The sequence below is a fragment of the Pinus tabuliformis genome, chromosome 7, assembly GCF_031772625.1.
Source record: "Pinus tabuliformis cultivar Carrire ecotype Pingquan chromosome 7, CPIR1, whole genome shotgun sequence".
Classification (NCBI taxonomy): domain Eukaryota; kingdom Viridiplantae; phylum Streptophyta; class Pinopsida; order Pinales; family Pinaceae; genus Pinus; species Pinus tabuliformis.
The window spans coordinates 623,902,929-623,922,113 of NC_142293.1; the positions used below are offsets into that span (position 1 = coordinate 623,902,929).

The 19,185-nt window shown below is 37.1% G+C and overlaps 1 protein-coding gene across 1 annotated transcript; it reads right to left on the reverse strand.

Annotated features, from left to right (window-relative positions):
* Positions 1 to 845: 845 nt before the first annotated feature.
* LOC149248983 (heparanase-like protein 3) lies at positions 846 to 5,746 on the reverse strand. Its single transcript, XM_089458593.1, has 9 exons — positions 5,347 to 5,746; positions 4,085 to 4,121; positions 3,777 to 3,960; positions 3,081 to 3,229; positions 2,730 to 2,963; positions 2,442 to 2,631; positions 1,928 to 2,053; positions 1,565 to 1,664; positions 846 to 1,269 (listed from the first exon to the last, which is right to left on the reverse strand). The coding sequence occupies exons 1-9, from the start codon at positions 5,575 to 5,577 to the stop codon at positions 967 to 969; spliced, it is 1,554 nt and encodes a 517-aa protein (XP_089314719.1). The 5' UTR covers positions 5,578 to 5,746; the 3' UTR covers positions 846 to 966.
* Between the last annotated feature and the right edge of the window lie 13,439 nt (positions 5,747 to 19,185).

A 19,185-nucleotide genomic window follows, 5' to 3' on the forward strand; every position in this document is an offset into this window, starting at 1 on the left:
AATTTAGTCACAATATCTTTCATATCATATCAAATAGGGATTTAGTCATGAAAATCAGGTAGAGAAATTTGGTCTCTAAAGATCTTGTGGTCCAATCCCTAACCAAACTTTGTATGCTCGAAAACTACTGCTAACCAGAAATCAAAACTTTGATAAACATCACATTCTATACCGAATACAATTTGATTGACCTGCATATAATAGTAAATAAAATCCCCAAATTTAACTTCTGTGTGGTTGATTGAGTTTGCCTTTTAGGCAGGCAAGGATTGGTAGGAAAGGTATTGGCCAGATGACCATTTCCACTACCCTAGTGGAAATTGTGCTTAAATTGATTGGTGGGATGCTGCTATCACCTAGATCGCAAATTGACTGACGGGATGATCTCAATAGGTGGATTGTACATTCAGGGAAAACTTAAACGTTATCATTACTGTATCGTTATCACACTTGCAGACTCGTTGAATAAACAGTCGACATCAATAAACATCGCCTCCCTGGATTAGTTTAGTACATGAATACTCTAATTTGTTTGTTATTCTAGATTATACCAAATAGTCTGCTAAACTTAATGAAATATTCTTTCAGCCTTCCCTTCCACGCAGACTTGCAGCCATAAAAACTGCATCAAGATCCACCCTATAGTAGCTTGGCATGATGGTATTAAGGGATCCACTATGTAACACTTTTACAGAGTTGTGAATACATTCAACTGCAAATTACTATGACCAGAAACATGAGAATGCTGAGAAATGAACAAATGATATGTCAATGAGAAAACAATTTCCAAAAACATAATATTTTTGGGAAGGAACTTAGAAAAAAGCGAAAGAATCATCCCAATCTGAATCCAAGGCAACACATTTTTATTTGCCGAAAATATATTCATGGGCAACAATAGCAGTCAACTCAATTTCAGATAAAATAACCAATTAAATGGTAGCTTTGATCTACCGCCAATTGCTATCAGCTACACGCTCTGAATCGAACATAAGGAAGCTGTACGAATGCAATAGAGAGAGGGTGTACAATAATTGGTCCATTAGCAGGAACTGTCACCGCCGGTAAAGAGGGTATCTTACCATCAGGCGTTATCTCCAAAATGTTCCCATTCAGGAGCACAGTCTGGCTATGCAGATCACCGTTTTTTGCTGTTAAGTGATATTCCAGTCTAGAATTTCCGGCTGTGGAAGTTCCTGAACCTGTAGAGACCTGCACAGAGATACCGGTGTCCCTGCTCAAGTTGATCAAGAGCAAAGTCACTCCCTTCTGCCAAAATAACAGCACTTTTAAAAGTTAGATTCATAGATTCGGAAGTCATAGACTCCAAACATGAATATATAGTCTAATCTCTTGAATTTGACCATACAATTTTAGAATGATTCAATCTCTTAAAAAAAGCACACTTGAACTTTACAAATTAAACTTTGCAAATTAAACAGGATTCTTAAAACTATTATCCAGAGAAAAATGACTATTTTATCTAAACTATGCTTAAATATATTATATAGTATGGCCATGATTTAATAAGCTTGGTTGAAACTGACTCATGCTTCATACGTACAGCATTCTTGGTGCAATGTGCATAACCACGTAGATATTCTGTTCCTGTCGAATTTGTGGCAAGAACGCGTGTCCCCATGAGTCGATGCCAAAGAAGTGCACTGCATTACAGTAAAAAGAAAACAAAAAAACCAAACTATGGAAACTTGGTAAACAATTTTAAACAAGCAATATAGATATATCTAAATCTGCAACACCTAAAGGATAAAAAATACTTTGCACATTTCAATATGTTTTTCCCTTTTTCGATAATATTTAGATAACATTGATTTGCTACAGCTTGTTGGACTAATTCTAGTGATTAAGCTTCCCGCAAAGGGTAGGAATTCTAATTCATTTAGCATATAAATCTGAGAAGTTTCACCTATAATAATCAGGATTTGGCACAAAGGTCGTCGTGTTTAAAAGGCCATAGTTACCACCAATCAAGCTTTGTCTGCAAAAAGACTTAGTATTGAACGCTGCTGCCATGCCAAGCTGATCTAAATACCTGCCCTCATTGAAATGAACGCCAAAGTTTCTTAGTATACTGTGAATTACCATTTGAAAATAGAAGGTTAAATATGTAAGTCTGCTTAGCTTCATGACTTATTCATTTGGTTTTTAGATATGATTGTCTGTTATTTATTTAAAACCATCATTGAATTCCCATCACCAAAAATGTTCTAAAATAACATAGAAAATGTCATATCCAATTTTAGCCTATATAAGATGACTCTACATTCACCGAAATGTCACCTAGAAATTCTGATTTGTGCTTACTGATTTTGTTCATATCCTTGAGGTGAAAATAGAAGCTTCTCTAATGCAACTCAACCCACAATCACCAGCCATTACAATGCAAAGCATTACCAAAAACTTATGACAAGTGAGCTTACCAGAAACTCATTACAAAAGCATTGGTCACGAGATTGTGCCCACTGTTATAAGCTCCACCTGATTCCCCTACCCAGGCATTTGACCAATTCCCATAATTCTGCAGGACAGCTCGGAGGCCCCTGAATGTAGATGCTTCTTGACTCAGATATGAGGGATTCAGTATCTTTTCCACAAGGTCTTTATCCACACCTGATCAGAAAGGAAACCTATTAAAAAGGTCAATATTCTAGCTATCTGAAAGATTAAATCATTTCAGTGAAAAGCCATAGCCTTTTAATTCTATGTACCTGCCCCAAGGTTGTAGAAATGGTGTGTAACAACATTCAAAATATTTGGTCCCGTTAGTTGAAGAAACTCCTTGAACCAGTCAGCATCAAAGAATCCATCAGGCGCAACAAGGAGAGGTGTTTCTACATGGTCCGTGTAAATCTCATTCAGAATCCTCTGAAGCTCAATTACGTAAGCTGCATACTGCTGAACACTGATGCTAGTTCCAACACCACTTCCACTCAGCTCATTTCCTGTTCAGGAAACCTTAAATTCTTAGATGCTCTTAAGACTGAACATGCTCCATGGATCCATCAATTGCTCTTATAACCTCTCAAAAAGCACCAAACCAGCTAAGAATAATAGCTTACCTAACTCCCATGCCTTTATTTTGTAACCATGGTCAACTGTGTATTGGATAAAATCACGAGCATTGCTTGAATCCCAATCCCCTTCTGTGGTACCGTCTGACATCAAACGCTTTCCATTCAGTGCATTCAATCCAAAAGCTACCACAGCCCTACATTCAATTTGTAATATTAGATGATTGTATCGAAAGGTCAAGTACTCTAGAGCCAAAGTAATCAAACGAAAACTGATGCAAATTACAATGTTTTCAATTTTGCTTTTAAATATCTAAGGGTTAACAGAACATTGAGATTATATTTTCTTTCTCCTCCTCACTTACTGCTTAATACATTTATGGTTGACACATCTATAGTTATGATTATATCCAGATACTAGTACCTAACATATTCAGCAAAAACAGGAATAACCATGCAGTGAAGATAGCTCAGATTTGAAATAAATACATACCCTGTTTTTTATGGTTAAATCTATGCGAGTTCCTAACACATGAAGCAAAAGCAAGAACAACCATTCAGTGAAGATAGCTCAGATTTGAAATAAAGACATATCCTGTTTTTTATGGTTAAATCTATGCGAGTTCCTAACACATGAAGCAAAAGCAAGAACAACCATGCAGTGAAGGTAGTTCAGATGTAAACCCAAAACATACCCTGTTTTGCTAACGGTAAAGATGGTTCAGCTGTTAATTCACAACATACCCTGTTTTATAGAAAAAAGCATTCAAGGCTTCCCATCTTGACATGGGAAGGCATCCATCTGAGAATCCAAACATCATGGAGCTATTCTTGACAAAGGGATGGCAAGGTTGTTTCAACTTTCCTACATCATATATCACTCTGTCTTGCAATGATCCACCCAATCTTATCTTCAACGGATGGAAAGCTGCATTTAAGCATGATCATACACAGATTCATATTAACCAACTGATGATTAAGTTCATAAATTAAAATAAATAATGATGACTAAGTTCATAAATTAAAATAAATAATAATACAGTTATCCTTACCTTCTACAGCAGTTGCCAGCAGTGGGTTTTCAAGATCCTGACAAAGAATTGATATAAATTATAAATAATTTTGAGGTGAAAGTAGATCAGTGCATTGGCAAAAAAGTTATTAATACCAGAGTATAGATTTATAAGGATTTAGGTTTCTGTGATCCATGCTTTGAATATTGAGAAACCCATTTACAAAATATCTCTGAAGTGATTATTGACCAAATTTTTTTCAATATTCGGGGTATAGATTTATCTTTAATTTTTTTAACTATCTATTTTTTTTAAATAAATTATAATTATGTTAATTGGATTGTTTTTGGGTGGTTAGGAGAAATTATTGTTACCTTCTCAACTGAGATTCAATTCTTAATTTCTCATACATAACATGATGATTCCATTCTCATACATGACATGAACTCTATTGTAATGAGTCAATGACTTTAAATAAATCATAATTCTGTAGTAAAAGATAAATTATAATTCTGCATTTTTAATTCTCCTGAAAATGAAACACATTAACTGGTTCAGATTTATGTGTATCTATCTATCTCTGAATAACTCAGAGCCTTTATTCAAATAGTTTAGAAATATTTAATTACTTCATGTATCTGACTCATCTTAACTATGATTTTTTTTTTTGACATAAGATTTTTAAACTCACTTCGCCTTTTATAAATCAAAATCATTATCATGTATCTGGTTTTGTGAAGAGCCAAATACTCTAGCTTAGAAATATTTTTATTGAAAATCTTTTACTCTATTCGTTTTTTAATAAATCATAACTCTGTATCCTGTTTTGTAAAAAGCCAAATACTTAATAAATCATAATTCTGAATCTTGCTGTGTGACACAAAAGCTGCTCCATAAATCATAACTCTGTATCCTGTTTTGTAAAAAGCCAAATACTTAATAAATCATAATTCTGGATCTTGCTGTGTGACACAAAAGCTGCTCCATACATTTAGACCATACCTCAGGCAAGGCAATCCTAATATACTGTAGGAATAAGTACTTCATCATAGTAAAGACACTCATTTACACATGCAAAAAAAAATGACACAGAATTGCTCCAGACATTCATATCATACCTCAGGCAATCCTAATATACTGTAAGAACAATTATTTCATCATAGTAATGACAGTAATTTATGCATGCAACAACACTGCTGCATACCTCAGGCAATCCTAATGAGGGAATTCACTGTAATTCAAAACAAATAGCTATCCAAAGGCCAGTGATAAACCAAGCAGGAGAAGGGCAGGGAATTTACTAAATTTAGTATGGAGGCGTGCCCCCAGCTACAGGTCCCGTAATCACATTTGTCTGGTGGCCACCAGTCTAGAGTGGCACATATAAAATCCTCGTCTGTCTCACCAATAGCAGAAGCTCCCTGCACTTGAACCTCGGCAATAACAGTCTTGTTAGAACCATTCTCGCACTGTATACATGTGCAACACAGAGCCAGAGTGCAAACCCATAGTCCTAAAAACCAAGAAGCCATTGCGGGAATTGTTTGGATATAGCAGCGAGTACGAGGACGAACCAGAAGTGGGTGAATATATATACATACATACAGAGAGCATACAGTGATTTTGTGGAGAGCAAACGGATAAAAAAAGGTACAGCACTCTTTGGATGACCACTACTTTTTGAGAAAAGCAATTTGACAGATCCAAAATCAGCTCAGTGACGCCTAATGGTGGAACATGCTAATCATGTAGACAAAATTATGGGGTAATCATAATCAAAACGGAAGTGATGGCAGGTATCTGATAATGATGTAGACAAAGTAATAAAGTAATTACGATAAATTTGGATGAACTTTGTGACGCAGTTACTTTTCTCACACTAACTAAAAATGGATGTCTCTGAACTCTGTGATAGTTAATTTTCTTAATTTTCTCCCCATTGGTGAAATTTGATGAACTCTGTCACAGATTATCTCAATCAGTGAAATTCTAAGAACAAAAAATTATGCTGTGTTAAAACTTGTATATTATTTTCAATTAAAATAACAATAAATAAATTAAAATTATTTAATTTTAATGATATTTTTTAAAGATAGTTTTTATTGACACTCTCTTGCCTAACTTGTATATTATTTTCAATTAAAAATAACAATAAATAAAGACAAATGGTATCCCATGCGATTTTCGCCGAAAAATCTATGGATCACAGAAGCCTAAACTCTATAACAATAAATAAATTAAAATTAAATAAATTTAATGATAGTTTTTTAAAGATAGTTTTTATTGACACTTTCCTGGTTAGCATGAAAAATATGCTGTAATGTAAATATTTTGACTGAGTTAAAATAGAGATATAAAAGATAAAAATAAATATAGATTGAGGCGATAAAATTATTTAAAATGAAATCAAAATAAAAAATTATTATATTTATAGATATTGTTATAGTAATTTAAATTGAGGTTATTAAATTAATTTAAGGTGAGGCATAGTTTAGTTTATAGTCAAAAGGAATCATAAAACAATTTCAAGAAAGAATGTGATTTTTTTTGTTTAAAATGCATTTTTAAATGCATAAATAGATTTAACACCATGAGAAACTCATTGAGACATCAAATTCTACAAATTAAATATCTTAAACTCAATTTTTTAAAAATCTCTATCCAATTTTCGTGAAAATTAATTAGAAAAAATACAGTGGAAAATGTCATTTAGTCTATATATAAACTCCAGATTTACCAAGTGCAAAGATAGATCAAATCTCTCAAAGTACAAATAAACATTTCCTCAAATTTTATAGTTAAAAAGAAATTTACAATTTAAATTTTTTTCTTAAAATTAAAATAAATCTAAACTAATAATTTTTATAATTTTAAATTAAATAAATACATTATTAAAATACTCTTTATATAAAAAAATTATCAATTTAAACCCCTAGATAATAACTAAAAAACAAAACACTTTTATACCTAAACTCCAATTAAATTCTCAAATAATACGACACCAAGAAAAATACATACCTTTAGGGTTACCCAATTTCATAAATTTATAATAATTAATACTATTAGTTAGTATTTTATATATTAGAACATATTAATAATCTTTAAGAACATTTTTAATTTTTTTTTTTTTTTTTAATATTATTGAAATTTGTTTACATTATTTTTTATAAAATTATATTTTTAAATTGTATAATTAAACTTAATATTTTAGAAATTTCTAAACTATTCAAATTAATTAGTATTTCCCTCCTATTTTTATTGGGTGGGGTGATAATAAATATTGGGTAACATATAATATTGTAATATTAATTTTTATCCAAATCCAATTTATTTTTTATTAAGTTTTTCTTTATATTTGGGCTTCATAAGTAAACTTAACAACTACAATTATGTAAATATTTCATTAGAGATGTTGTAATCTTTAACATTTTGACTTGGTAAAAATAAAATAAAAAACATAAAATTAATAACTATATTTGTAATATTTAACATTTTGACTTGATAAAAATAAAATCACAAACATAAAATTAATAACTATGTTTATATTATATTATAATTAATAATTAAAACAGCGTAGATCCATCTTAACTCGACCTACCAAGTGCCGAGAGGAATCAAATTTCTTGAGATGCAAAACTCTTTTAAAGTGAAAAGAGATTTGATCCCTCTATGCGCTTGGTAGATGAGTTAAGATGGATTGAAGCTAATTTTAACATATTTTGAAATTCCTTTGCAACTTATAAAAATATGGTAAAAGCAAATGTAATTAGGTAAAATTAGAAATTTTAAAATGAAAAATAATAAAATGAAATAGAAAAAAAGAAGCAAAAAAACTTGTTATTAATGAAAAAGCAAAAAGTATTCAATTTTTATTGTTAAAAATAAGTATGATAATGAATGGAAAGAAAATATTAATTATGAAAATTTTTATAATTTCAATGTATTTTTGAAACACAGAAAAAAAAAATCTTTTTAAATAATTTTTAATTCTAACAAATTGATTTTAAACCACACAAAACATTCAAATTAAAAAAAGAAAAGAAAAGAAAAGAAAAGAATTTAATATTTAATTTTAAAAAAAATTAATAAACTTTGAAAATAGTTTAATTAATTAAGATTAAAAGCATTTTGACTTAAAACCATATACTCTACCTTGAACATATATAATAATAAGCCCTTCCTCATGATTTACCATTACCGTCAAAATAGATCTTCCATTAGTTCACTCCTAGCTGTTTGATCTTCAAATTTGTTGTGGCCCTCTAGCCAATTGCAAAGACATGGGTACTTGTTCATTGTTTTAATGGGTTTGTGCTCTTTCAAAAGTTAAAGGATATTAGTGAGAAATTTACTGAAGTAAGTTGCTATTAAGCGTCTACGTTGCCAGCATACATGTTTCTTTAATTGTATAATTGTGATGACCTCGGGTAACTTGTAATTTTGGAGTAATTACTGTGGTAAGAAATTGTATGAGTGGTTACTTATTGTTACTAAATGACATTATTTAATTATGGAAGTTGATATATTGGATTATTTTTACATGTGTATATTCTTGAAATGCTGGCAGCCTCCTGGTGGAGGATTTTCTATTAAAAGAAAAGAATCAATTATGAAACTGAAGGAACTGCCTCTCACCCAGGGAAAAGTCCTGGGAAGGAAAACCTCTGGGCTGTTGAGGAACAGACAGGGAAGGAATTCCAGGAGAGAGCAGAGAGAAAGGAGGTTAAGTCTGGTAGAGACCAGATAACCCAGCACAGCAGTGCATGAGTCTTGTTGAGGGCTGCAGGCCTGCAAGACGGCTCGGGGGGAGAATCCAACGTAAAGTGGATCTCAAGGTTGGGAGGATAAGAGCAAAAATAATTGCAGGTGAACCTTTGGAGTAGGAATGCCGGTAGCAGACTGACCAGGTATGCATTTTCTATAGAGTTAGACAATGATTAAACAGATACTGGAAGTGTATAGACAGAGAACAGTTATCTGTGTTTTCTTTTCACTAGTTAAATGTAAAAAAAAGAAACAACTGTAGTTGTCTGCAAAACAGAGTAGTATGATAATTTGAAAGGCACCTGGAAATAGCATTAACTGTGAAATTACATATGTATTTGCTGTAAGTAGTTCAGGGTATTTAAGCAGATACATATAACAGTATGAAACCCTAGTGAAATCTGAAAGATAGCAGCTGTGAATAAGACAGTTATGAATCGTGGTAGAACCAGCATTCTACAGTTACGACATTGAGCCTAGTGGAACCAAGTTATAGAACAATGTAACTACCCGCATAATAAAGATACTTAATCCAAAACCCCAGTGTTGTGAGTGCAGATGTCTGTGCGATATTAAGCAAGAAAACAGTAAACCCTTGCATCAAGGGTTACAAATATGTTATAAACCCTCAACATGAAAGAACAACAGTCATATATCTATGCATTACAGTATGAAGAAAAACAATCACCGGGGTTATCTCGTCACATTCCAAATGCTACCATAAGAGTATATACAGTTCAGCCGGAGACCAAATAACGTTGGTCCAGACAGCACAGTCGTGGTAACGGTTGTGCACGCTGAGACTTTACATATAATATATCAACGCAAAGATTACATATAAACCGTAATGAATGAGATATGGGAAAACATATTGAACTGTTAACGAACCATGTGCATATGTATATGATAAACCCATAAATATTCTAGGACATATACACAGACAGTATAACCTGTAATTTGATTACTATAGCCGTCGATATCATAAACCCTATAGGGTAACAACGCAATAATAGCAGAGAAAGAGTATTAACTGAAAGACATATTATTCTATTGACAGAATCGATAGCACATAAGGCAATGACCGCCTCTGGAACAGAATGGAGAAATACAAAATGTAAACAGCATATTCATTAATAGAATGGAAATGTCAAACACAGTTATGTCATTAACCCCGACGAAGAGCAGTAAACAATACATATCGAAGGATTAAGAACCAACAGGTATCTAAGTGTCTGCATACCAAAACAGTAGAATGAGGAATCTATATTAACCTTCGAAAGATTCAGAGAGCACTCTGATAAACATATACACTTCGACTCAGAAATAGTCCAGGTCCGAGGACCATAAATATTAAACAAATGTTCATATAGCAAACGGCTTACAAGCCAGGAGTAACTTCTATTCGAACCCATGAAAGTTAGCTGAAATGCAGACTCAGGCATGGAGTGGCCGGCTGCAATTCGAACCTAGGGTTTGAATGAGAAATCAAAACCTGAGACACAGGGCAGAGAGCGCCATGAGACACCTATCCCGGTCCGGAGAATGAGGTTAACTCAACCTTATGCTTAAAACCCTTGGTAATAGGGGAAAAAGTCGTCTATCCTCAGAGAGGAAACACACCTGTGTACGCGTTGATCCAGCAATAGCCTTTCCGCAGGCGGTAAGAAGCCATCGAGGAGAACCACCTGCACATCACCATGTTATTGTAGTTAATCATGGACAGTTAACACCATCAAATGATTTGAGGAAAATTTAGAACGCAGTGCATTTATCTTACGAGAACAGAGCAATAAACCCAGTGGCAAGGCGGAGAGGATTATATAATACCTGTAACAGTAAGTTAAGTCCGTGAGGCATTGCAGAGGAATGCCGCCGAGCTGGGTATGAGCTCGGTCTCACCAGTGTTGCAAATGAGCCAAAACACAAAACCTGCCGGTATATGAATCGACTGCCAAACCCTTAAGTGATCTGGAACCCTCCGATGCATGAGATGCATCTCCACCGTTCGTTTAGGCGGGAGAGTTTGGCGCGGAACCCTTAGCGGTCACATGGCTCTACGCCACCTGGCACCAGGGTTGGTGAGATGGGTTAATTCTCCGTCTCCACCTGTCCGGTGCTGGTTAAGTGTGTATGCAGTGATGTTCCAACCCGAAACTTAAACCTTAAACCTCCAAATTATAACATCAACCTTATAGCATTATGTCAGGTGGGTGATATGTGCGTAAATGAAATATTTGCATGATTAAGGTTTAGTTATAAGTGTGGAGAAGTATAACATTGTGGTAATGACTTGTATATATGTAAACCTTGACTGAATGGAGGGATGTGTTAAGGTAAATACCTATACAGTTGAAATTTTTTGTTTAGTTTGACTTTTATAAATATATTATCTCGATGGGATCGTGACAATGTGGTATCAGAGCAGAGGTTTCAAAACTGTGGCCTCTGGAGCAGTAAGATCCAGCTGCATGGAAAATTACCATATAGTACATATATGAGGAAGAAATAATTCAGCTAATTGATTTTCTTGTTTACCAATTAGGAGATAAATACAGAAACAACAATCCGCTAACAGTCAACAAGCAAGATGGAGGAAACGCAGGGAGCTGACAGCGTTCCTCGGGAAAATCCAGAGCTGTGGGTACAGCTTGGTGCAGAGACACGCAGTACCAATCTGGCGATACTGCAAACTGTTCAAGAACTGAAAAATGAGATGGCGCGTCTGCGAGAAGACAACGCGCGATTGACAGTGGAGCAGGAAAGAATATTGAAGAGTCTGTCAGACAGACAAAATCCACCATTAGCCAACCCCAGTGCAGAACAGCAAAGGGCAACTGAAGAACGGGATTACGCACCTGAAATCTCAGAGGAGAAGGAAGACCATTCTGACAACGTATTAGAGCAGCAGACCTCAAAGAGACAGAAAATGGAATTACAGGGAGAATTCCGGAAAATTAAACCTCCACATTTTGATGGAGAGCAGGAAGAAGCGGCAGAGGCTTGGTTAATTAACATTAACAAATATTTCCAGCTGTATGAGTATGACCAGAATCTGAAGGCGCGGCTGGCCATTTTCCAGCTACAGGGCAAAGCAACCCTGTGGTGGGAAGAAATTAAAATTGTAAAAGGAGTAAGTGAACAGAACATAACCTGGGAAAAGTTTCAGAAATACTTTAAGGAGAGGTATTTAACCGAGCGTTTCTATGATGAGAAGGCACGAGAATTCCATGATTTACGACTGGGACAACAGTCCATGGACGAATTCATTAACCGCTTCACTTCCCTGCTTCGCTATGTGCCATATATCAAGGAGGAGAAGGCCAAAGTGCAGAGATTTGTGAGCAGCTTACCAGCCTATATAAGAGAACGAATTGAGTTTGACAATCCCAGAACCATGGATGAGGCAATTCGTAAGGCAAGAATTTGTTACCAGCAGAACAAACAAAAAGGAGACATTTCAAACAAAAGATGGAATGAAAGAAAAGGCAACAGAGTTGCTGGTAATAACAAAGGGAGTCGTGGTAATGGCGGTAAGGGTGCTGCTAAGGGGCAGATTAACAGAAACATAACCAAGAGTACATTCCGGGCTAAGCCAAGTGAAAGCAGGGTCAGTGAACCACCTGCCAGATCAGAGATTGAAGGGACCAGACCTCCAGTCCAGTGTTGGGGATGTGGAGGACCGCACTATGTTAAGAACTGCCCACAGCGTAAAGGAGTGGACCAGATATCTCAGATCCACGAAGCATCGACCGTTGGGGATGTGGCACACAGTGTACCAAGAATTAACGTAGCCTTGGAGGACCGGCAAGCGGAATATCAACCGACCATGGTGGAGTTTGAAGGTAAGATTTCAAACCTTTCTATAGCTGTTCTTATTGACCCAGGAGCTACTTTAAGTTATGTTAGCCCAAAAATAGTAGAACAGTGTAAACTACCATCAGAAAAGTTCAAGAATCCATGGTTGGTACAGCTAGCTACGGGAGCCAAGAGACGGGTTCTAGCTAAAATTAATAACTGCTCCTTAAGCATAGCTGGACAGCCAATAACAGCAGACCTGAATGTACTTCCATTGGGTTCTTATGACATCCTGATTGGTATGGATTGGCTGGAAAAACATTGGTCATTGGTAAACTGCAAGACCAAAACCATTTATTACAAGGATGACTTGGGGCAGCAGCAAGAATTGCAGGGGATTAAACACCCTGTACAGATTCGACCTATCACTGCTTCCCAGTTAGCTAAATGTCTCAGGAAGAGATGTCAGATTTACGCCATTCAAGTTGGTTATGCAAACCAGAAAGATAAAATATCTGCACTGGACAATATTCCGGTAGTACAGGAATTTGCAGATGTTTTTCCTGAAGAGGTACCAGGGCTGCCCCCAAAGAGGGACATAGACTTCACTATAGAGTTAACACCGGGAGCAGCACCAGTATCACGGGCACCGTACCGAATGAGCGTACCAGAGTTAACAGAGCTGAAAATGCAACTGCAAGAGCTGTTGGATAAACATTATATCCGTCCCAGTGTATCACCGTGGGGAGCTCCAGTATTATTTGTGAAAAAGAAAGATGGAACTCTACGTATGTGTATAGACTATCGACAGCTGAATAAGCTCACGATAAAAAACAAATACCCCTTGCCTCGGATAGATGAACTCTTTGATCAAGTGAAGGGGGCAAAAGTATTTTCCAAGATCGATTTGCAATCTGGTTATCATCAGATCAGGATTAAAGATGAGGACATTGCCAAAACTGCCTTCAGGACACGCTACGGACACTACGAATTTGTAGTGTTACCTTTTGGTTTGACCAATGCACCTGCCACCTTTATGTCTTTGATGAACAGCGTGTTTCACAGGTTTTTGGACAAGTTTGTGCTGATATTTATCGATGATATTCTGATATATTCTCGTTCCCAAGAGGAACACGAAGAGCACCTTCGGATGGTGTTACAAACTCTTCGAGAACATCAGCTATACGCTAAGTTCAGTAAATGCGACTTCTTCAAGGAGGAAATCCAATATTTGGGCCACGTGATTACTAAAGAAGGAATTGCAGTAGATCCTGAGAAGATAAAAACTATTATGGAATGGCCCATACCCAAGGATGTAGCTGATATCAGATCCTTTATGGGACTAGCTGGCTATTACAGGAGGTTTGTGGAAGGTTTCTCTAGAATAGCCTATCCTATCACCTCATTGCAGAAAAAAGGGAAGGTATTTAAGTGGACACCGGAATGTCAGCAGAGCTTTGATCGCTTGAAGCACTTACTCACCACGGCACCCATCCTGAGTATAGCTGATCCTAATAAGGATTACGTGGTGTGCACCGATGCAAGCAAGGAGGGTGTGGGAGGAGTATTAATGCAGGAAGGAAAAGTAATAGCATATGAATCAAGAAAACTAAAAGAGCATGAGCAGAGATACTCTGCTTACGATTTAGAGTTAACAGCTGTTATTCATGCGCTGAAAATGTGGTGACATTACCTCCTAGGGAGGAAATTTCTGTTGTTAACAGATCACCACAGTTTGACAAATTATTTCAGCCAACCTACCCTGAATGCGAGACAAGGCCGTTGGGCAGATTTCCTAAGTGGGTTTGATTTCGAGATAAAGCATTTAAAAGGCAAAGAAAACCGAGTGGCTGATGCATTAAGTCGAAAGGTTCAATGTTTATGTGAACTTTCAGTCAGCAAGTGGCGGAACTCGCTGGTTGAGCAAATAAAAACAGCAGCAAGTCGCGATGCTGAATACCAACACTTAAAACAGCAGGTACAACAATCTGTTAATGAAAGATTACAGCAAGGATACACACTAGATGGTGCTGGAATGCTGTGTTTTAATAAGAAATTGTATGTACCTGATTCAGATGACCTTAAGAGACTGATTTTGGATGAGTTTCATATCAGCCACTACACTGGCCACCCAGGGTACCAAAAGATGGTCACTGCGCTTAAGAAGGAATATTATTGGCCAGGAATGAAGAAACAGGTAGTTGAGTATTTGGCGCGGTGTTTGGAATGCCAGCAAATTAAGGCAGAACATCAGCATCCAGCAGGACTGTTACAGCCTTTGCCTATTCCGGAGTGGAAATGGGAAACCATTTCCATGGATTTCATAACTGGGTTGCCACGAACAAAGAAGGGCAATGATTCTATCATGGTAGTGGTTGATAAGTTGAGTAAAGCGGCACACTTTATACCTGTGCAGTCCACTTACAAGGCGGTGCAAATTGCTCACCTCTTTATGCAAAATGTATTCCGATTGCATGGGTTGCCAAAGGTAATTATATCAGACCGTGATGTGAAGTTCACATCCACTTTTTGGAGGACATTGTTCGCTGAGTTGGGTACTCAGCTGAACTTTAGCACGGCCTATCACCCGCAGACCGATGGTCAAACTGAGCGAGTTAATCAGGTGTTGGAAGACATGTTGAGGGCGTATGTGATGCTGAAACCAAGCCAATGGGAAGAGTATTTGCATTTGGTCGAATTTGCATATAATAATGGATATCACACCTCAACCCAGCTAAGTCCCTTTGAGGTCCTGTATGGGCGAAAGTGCCGCACACCCTCAAGTTGGGGTGGACCTGAGGACAAGCTGAGTTTGGGACCAGAAATGCTTAAAGAAATGGAAGATATGGTGAAAAGGGTGCGTGCCAATTTAAAGGCTGCACAAGACAGACAGAAAAGCTTTGCGGACAGGAAAAGAAGATTCACAGAGTATCAGGTTGGTGACCATGTGTTTGTGAGGATTCAAGCCAGAAGGAGCACACTGCAGTGGAGCGGGTGCGCCAAGCTGGCTCCTCGGTACTTTGGACCTTTTCAGATCTTGGCTAGAGTGGGGCCGGTAGCCTACCAACTCGCCTTACCGAGTCACATTAAGATTCACAATGTGTTCCACGTTTCTGTTCTAAAGAAATATGTATATGACCCTAAACATGTTATCCGATGGCAAGATGTGCGGGTAAGAATTAATCCGGTTGTTTTGATTATGCAGATATACTCAATAGGAAACTGATTAAAGGTATTGGTTGTCTGCAGGTCGAACCGGAAGGCGAGGTTCTGGTCGAACCACAGAGCATTCTCGACCGGAGAGAAGTGCGGCTGCGGAAACGGGTTATTACCCAAGTTAAAGTGCTGTGGCAGCACTATGGGCCTGAGGAGGCTACATGGGAAGACGAGGAACTCATTAGGAAAGTTTACCCAAATTTATTTAATGGGAATAGACATCGGGACGATGTCCAATCCCAGGGGGGGAAGATGTGATGACCCCGGGTAACTTGTAATTTTGGAGTAATTACTGTGGTAAGAAATTGTATGAGTGGTTACTTATTGTTACTAAATGACATTATTTAATTATGGAAGTTGATATATTGGATTATTTTTACATGTGTATATTCTTGAAATGCTGGCAGCCTCCTGGTGGAGGATTTTCTATTAAAAGAAAAGAATCAGTTATGAAACTGAAGGAACTGCCTCTCACCCAGGGAAAAGTCCTGGGAAGGAAAACCTCTGGGCTGTTGAGGAACAGACAGGGAAGGAATTCCAGGAGAGAGCAGAGAGAAAGGAGGTTAAGTCTGGTAGAGACCAGATAACCCAGCACAGCAGTGCATGAGTCTTGTTGAGGGCTGCAGGCCTGCAAGACGGCTCGGGGGGAGAATCCAACGTAAAGTGGATCTCAAGGTTGGGAGGATAAGAGCAAAAATGATTGCAGGTGAACCTTTGGAGTAGGAACGCCGGTAGCAGACTGACCAGGTATGCATTTTCTATAGAGTTATACAATGATAAACAGGTACTGGAAGTGTATAGACAGAGAACAGTTATCTGTGTTTTCTTTTCACTAGTTAAATGTAAAAAAAAGAAACAACTGTAGTTGTCTGCAAAACAGAGTAGTATGATAATTTGAAAGGCACCTGGAAATAGCATTAACTGTGAAATTACATATGTATTTGCTGTAAGTAGTTCAGGGTATTTAAGCAGATACATATAACAGTATGAAACCCTAGTGAAATCTGAAAGATAGCAGCTGTGAATAAGACAGTTATGAATCGTGGTAGAACCAGCATTCTACAGTTACGGCATTGAGCCTAGCGGAACCAAGTTGTAGAACAATGTAACTACCCGCATAGTAAAGATACTTAATCCAAAACCCCAGTGTTGTGAGTGCAGATGTCTGTGCGATATTAAGCAAGAAAACAGTAAACCCTTGCATCGAGGGTTACAAATATGTTATAAACCCTCAACATGAAAGAACAACAGTCATATATCTATGCATTACAGTATGAAGAAAAACAATCACCGGGGTTATCCCGTCACATTCCAAATGCTACCATAAGAGTATATACAGTTCAGCCGGAGACCAAATAACGTATCGGTCCAGACAGCACAGTCGTGGTAACGGCTGTGCACGCTGAGACTTTACATATAATATATCAACGCAAAGATTACATATAAACCGTAATGAATCAGATATGGGAAAACATATTGAACTGTTAACGAACCATGTGCATATGTATACGATAAACCCATAAACATTCTAGGACAGATACACAGACAGTATAACCTGTAATTTGATTACTGTAGCCGTCGATATCATAAACCCTATAGGGTAACAACGCAATAATAGCAGAGAAAGAGTATTAACTGAAAGACATATTATTCTATTGACAGAATCGATAGCACATAAGGCAATGACCGCCTCTGGAACAGAATGGAGAAATACAAAATGTAAACAAATAGAATGGAAATGTCAAACACAGTTATGTCATTAACCCCGACGAAGAGCAGTAAACAATACATATCGAAGGATTAAGAACCAACAGGTATCTAAGTGTCTGCATACCAAAACAGTGGAATGAGGAATCTATATTAACCTTCCAAAGATTCGGAGAGCACTCTAATAAACATATACACTTCGACTTAGAAATAGTCTAGGTCCGAGGACCATAAATATTAAACAAATGTTCATATAGCAAACGGCTTACAAGCCAGGAGTAACTTCTATTCGAACCCATGAAAGTTAGCTGAAATGCAGACTCAGGCATGGAGTGGCCGGCTGCATTTCGAACCTAGGGTTTGAATGAGAAATCAAAACCTGAGACACAGGGCAGAGAGCGCCGTGAGACACCTATCCCGGTCCGGAGAATGAGGTTAACTCAACCTTATGCTTAAAACCCTTGGTAATAGGGGAAAAAGTCGTCTATCCTCAGAGAGGAAACACACCTGTGTACGCGTTGATCCAGCAATAGCCTTTCCGCAGGCGGTAAGAAGCCATCGAGGAGAACCACCTGCACATCACCATGTTATTGTAGTTAATCATGGACAGTTAACACCATCAAATGATTCGAGGAAAATTTAGAACGCAATGCATTTATCTTACGAGAACAGAGCAATAAACCCAGTGGCAAGGCGGAGAGGATTATATAATACCTGTAACAGTAAGTTAAGTCCGTGAGGCGTTGCAGAGGAATGCCGCCGAGCTGGGTATGAGCTCGGTCTCACCAGTGTTGCAAATGAGCCAAAACACAAAACCTGGCGGTATATGAATCGACCGCCAAACCCTTAAGTGATCTGGAACCCTCCGATGCATGAGATGCATCTCCACCGTTCGTTCAGGCGGGAGAGTTTGGCGCGGAACCCTTAGCGGTCACATGGCATCACATGGCTCTACGCCACCTGGCACCAGGGTTGGTGAGATGGGTTAATTCTCCGTCTCCACCTGTCCGGTGCTGGTTAAGTGTGTATGCAGTGATGTTCCAACCCGAAACTTAAACCTTAAACCTCCAAATTATAACATCAACCTTATAGCATTATGTCAGGTGGGTGATATGTGCGTAAATGAAATATTTGCATGATTAAGGGTTAGTTATAAGTGCGGAGAAGTATAACATTGTGGTAATGACTTGTATATATGTAAACCTTGACTGAATGGAGGGATGTGTTAAGGTAAATACCTATACAGTTGAAATTTTTTGTTTAGTTTGACTTTTATAAATATATTATCTCGATGGGATCGTGACAATAATGGATCCTTTACCATAGATATTTTGTTTTACTAACTCTAATGGTTGTAAGTTTGGTTACAATCTTTAGTTCAAATATAAATGAAGAGATATATATATATATATATATATATATATATATATATAACTTTTAATAATTAATTGGTCCAGTCAACTGCTGCGCCTCAACGCATTTCAGGGAGAACCAGCTAGCTCTGGGTTCGAGTGGCATTTCACCCCTAACCACAACTCATCCGCTGATTTTTCAACATCAGTCGGTTCGGACCTCCACTTAGAATTATCTATTTAATATTTATTTAATTTGTAATTATTAACATATGTACATATATATTTTTAGTCACTAATAATATT

What these genes read in the sequence shown, in the direction of transcription:
- LOC149248983 (XM_089458593.1), bottom strand. Translation starts at nt 5,577, where the DNA reads ATGGCTTCTTGGTTTTTAGGACTATGGGTTTGCACTCTGGCTCTGTGT. An exon ending in ACGCCTCCATACTAAATTTA is followed by an intron (nt 4,122 to 5,346) that starts GTAAATTCCCTG and finishes ATTCTTTGTCAG; the next exon opens with GATCTTGAAAACCCACTGCT. An exon ending in CACATTGCACCAAGAATGCT is followed by an intron (nt 1,270 to 1,564) that starts GTACGTATGAAG and finishes TTATTTTGGCAG; the next exon opens with AAGGGAGTGACTTTGCTCTT.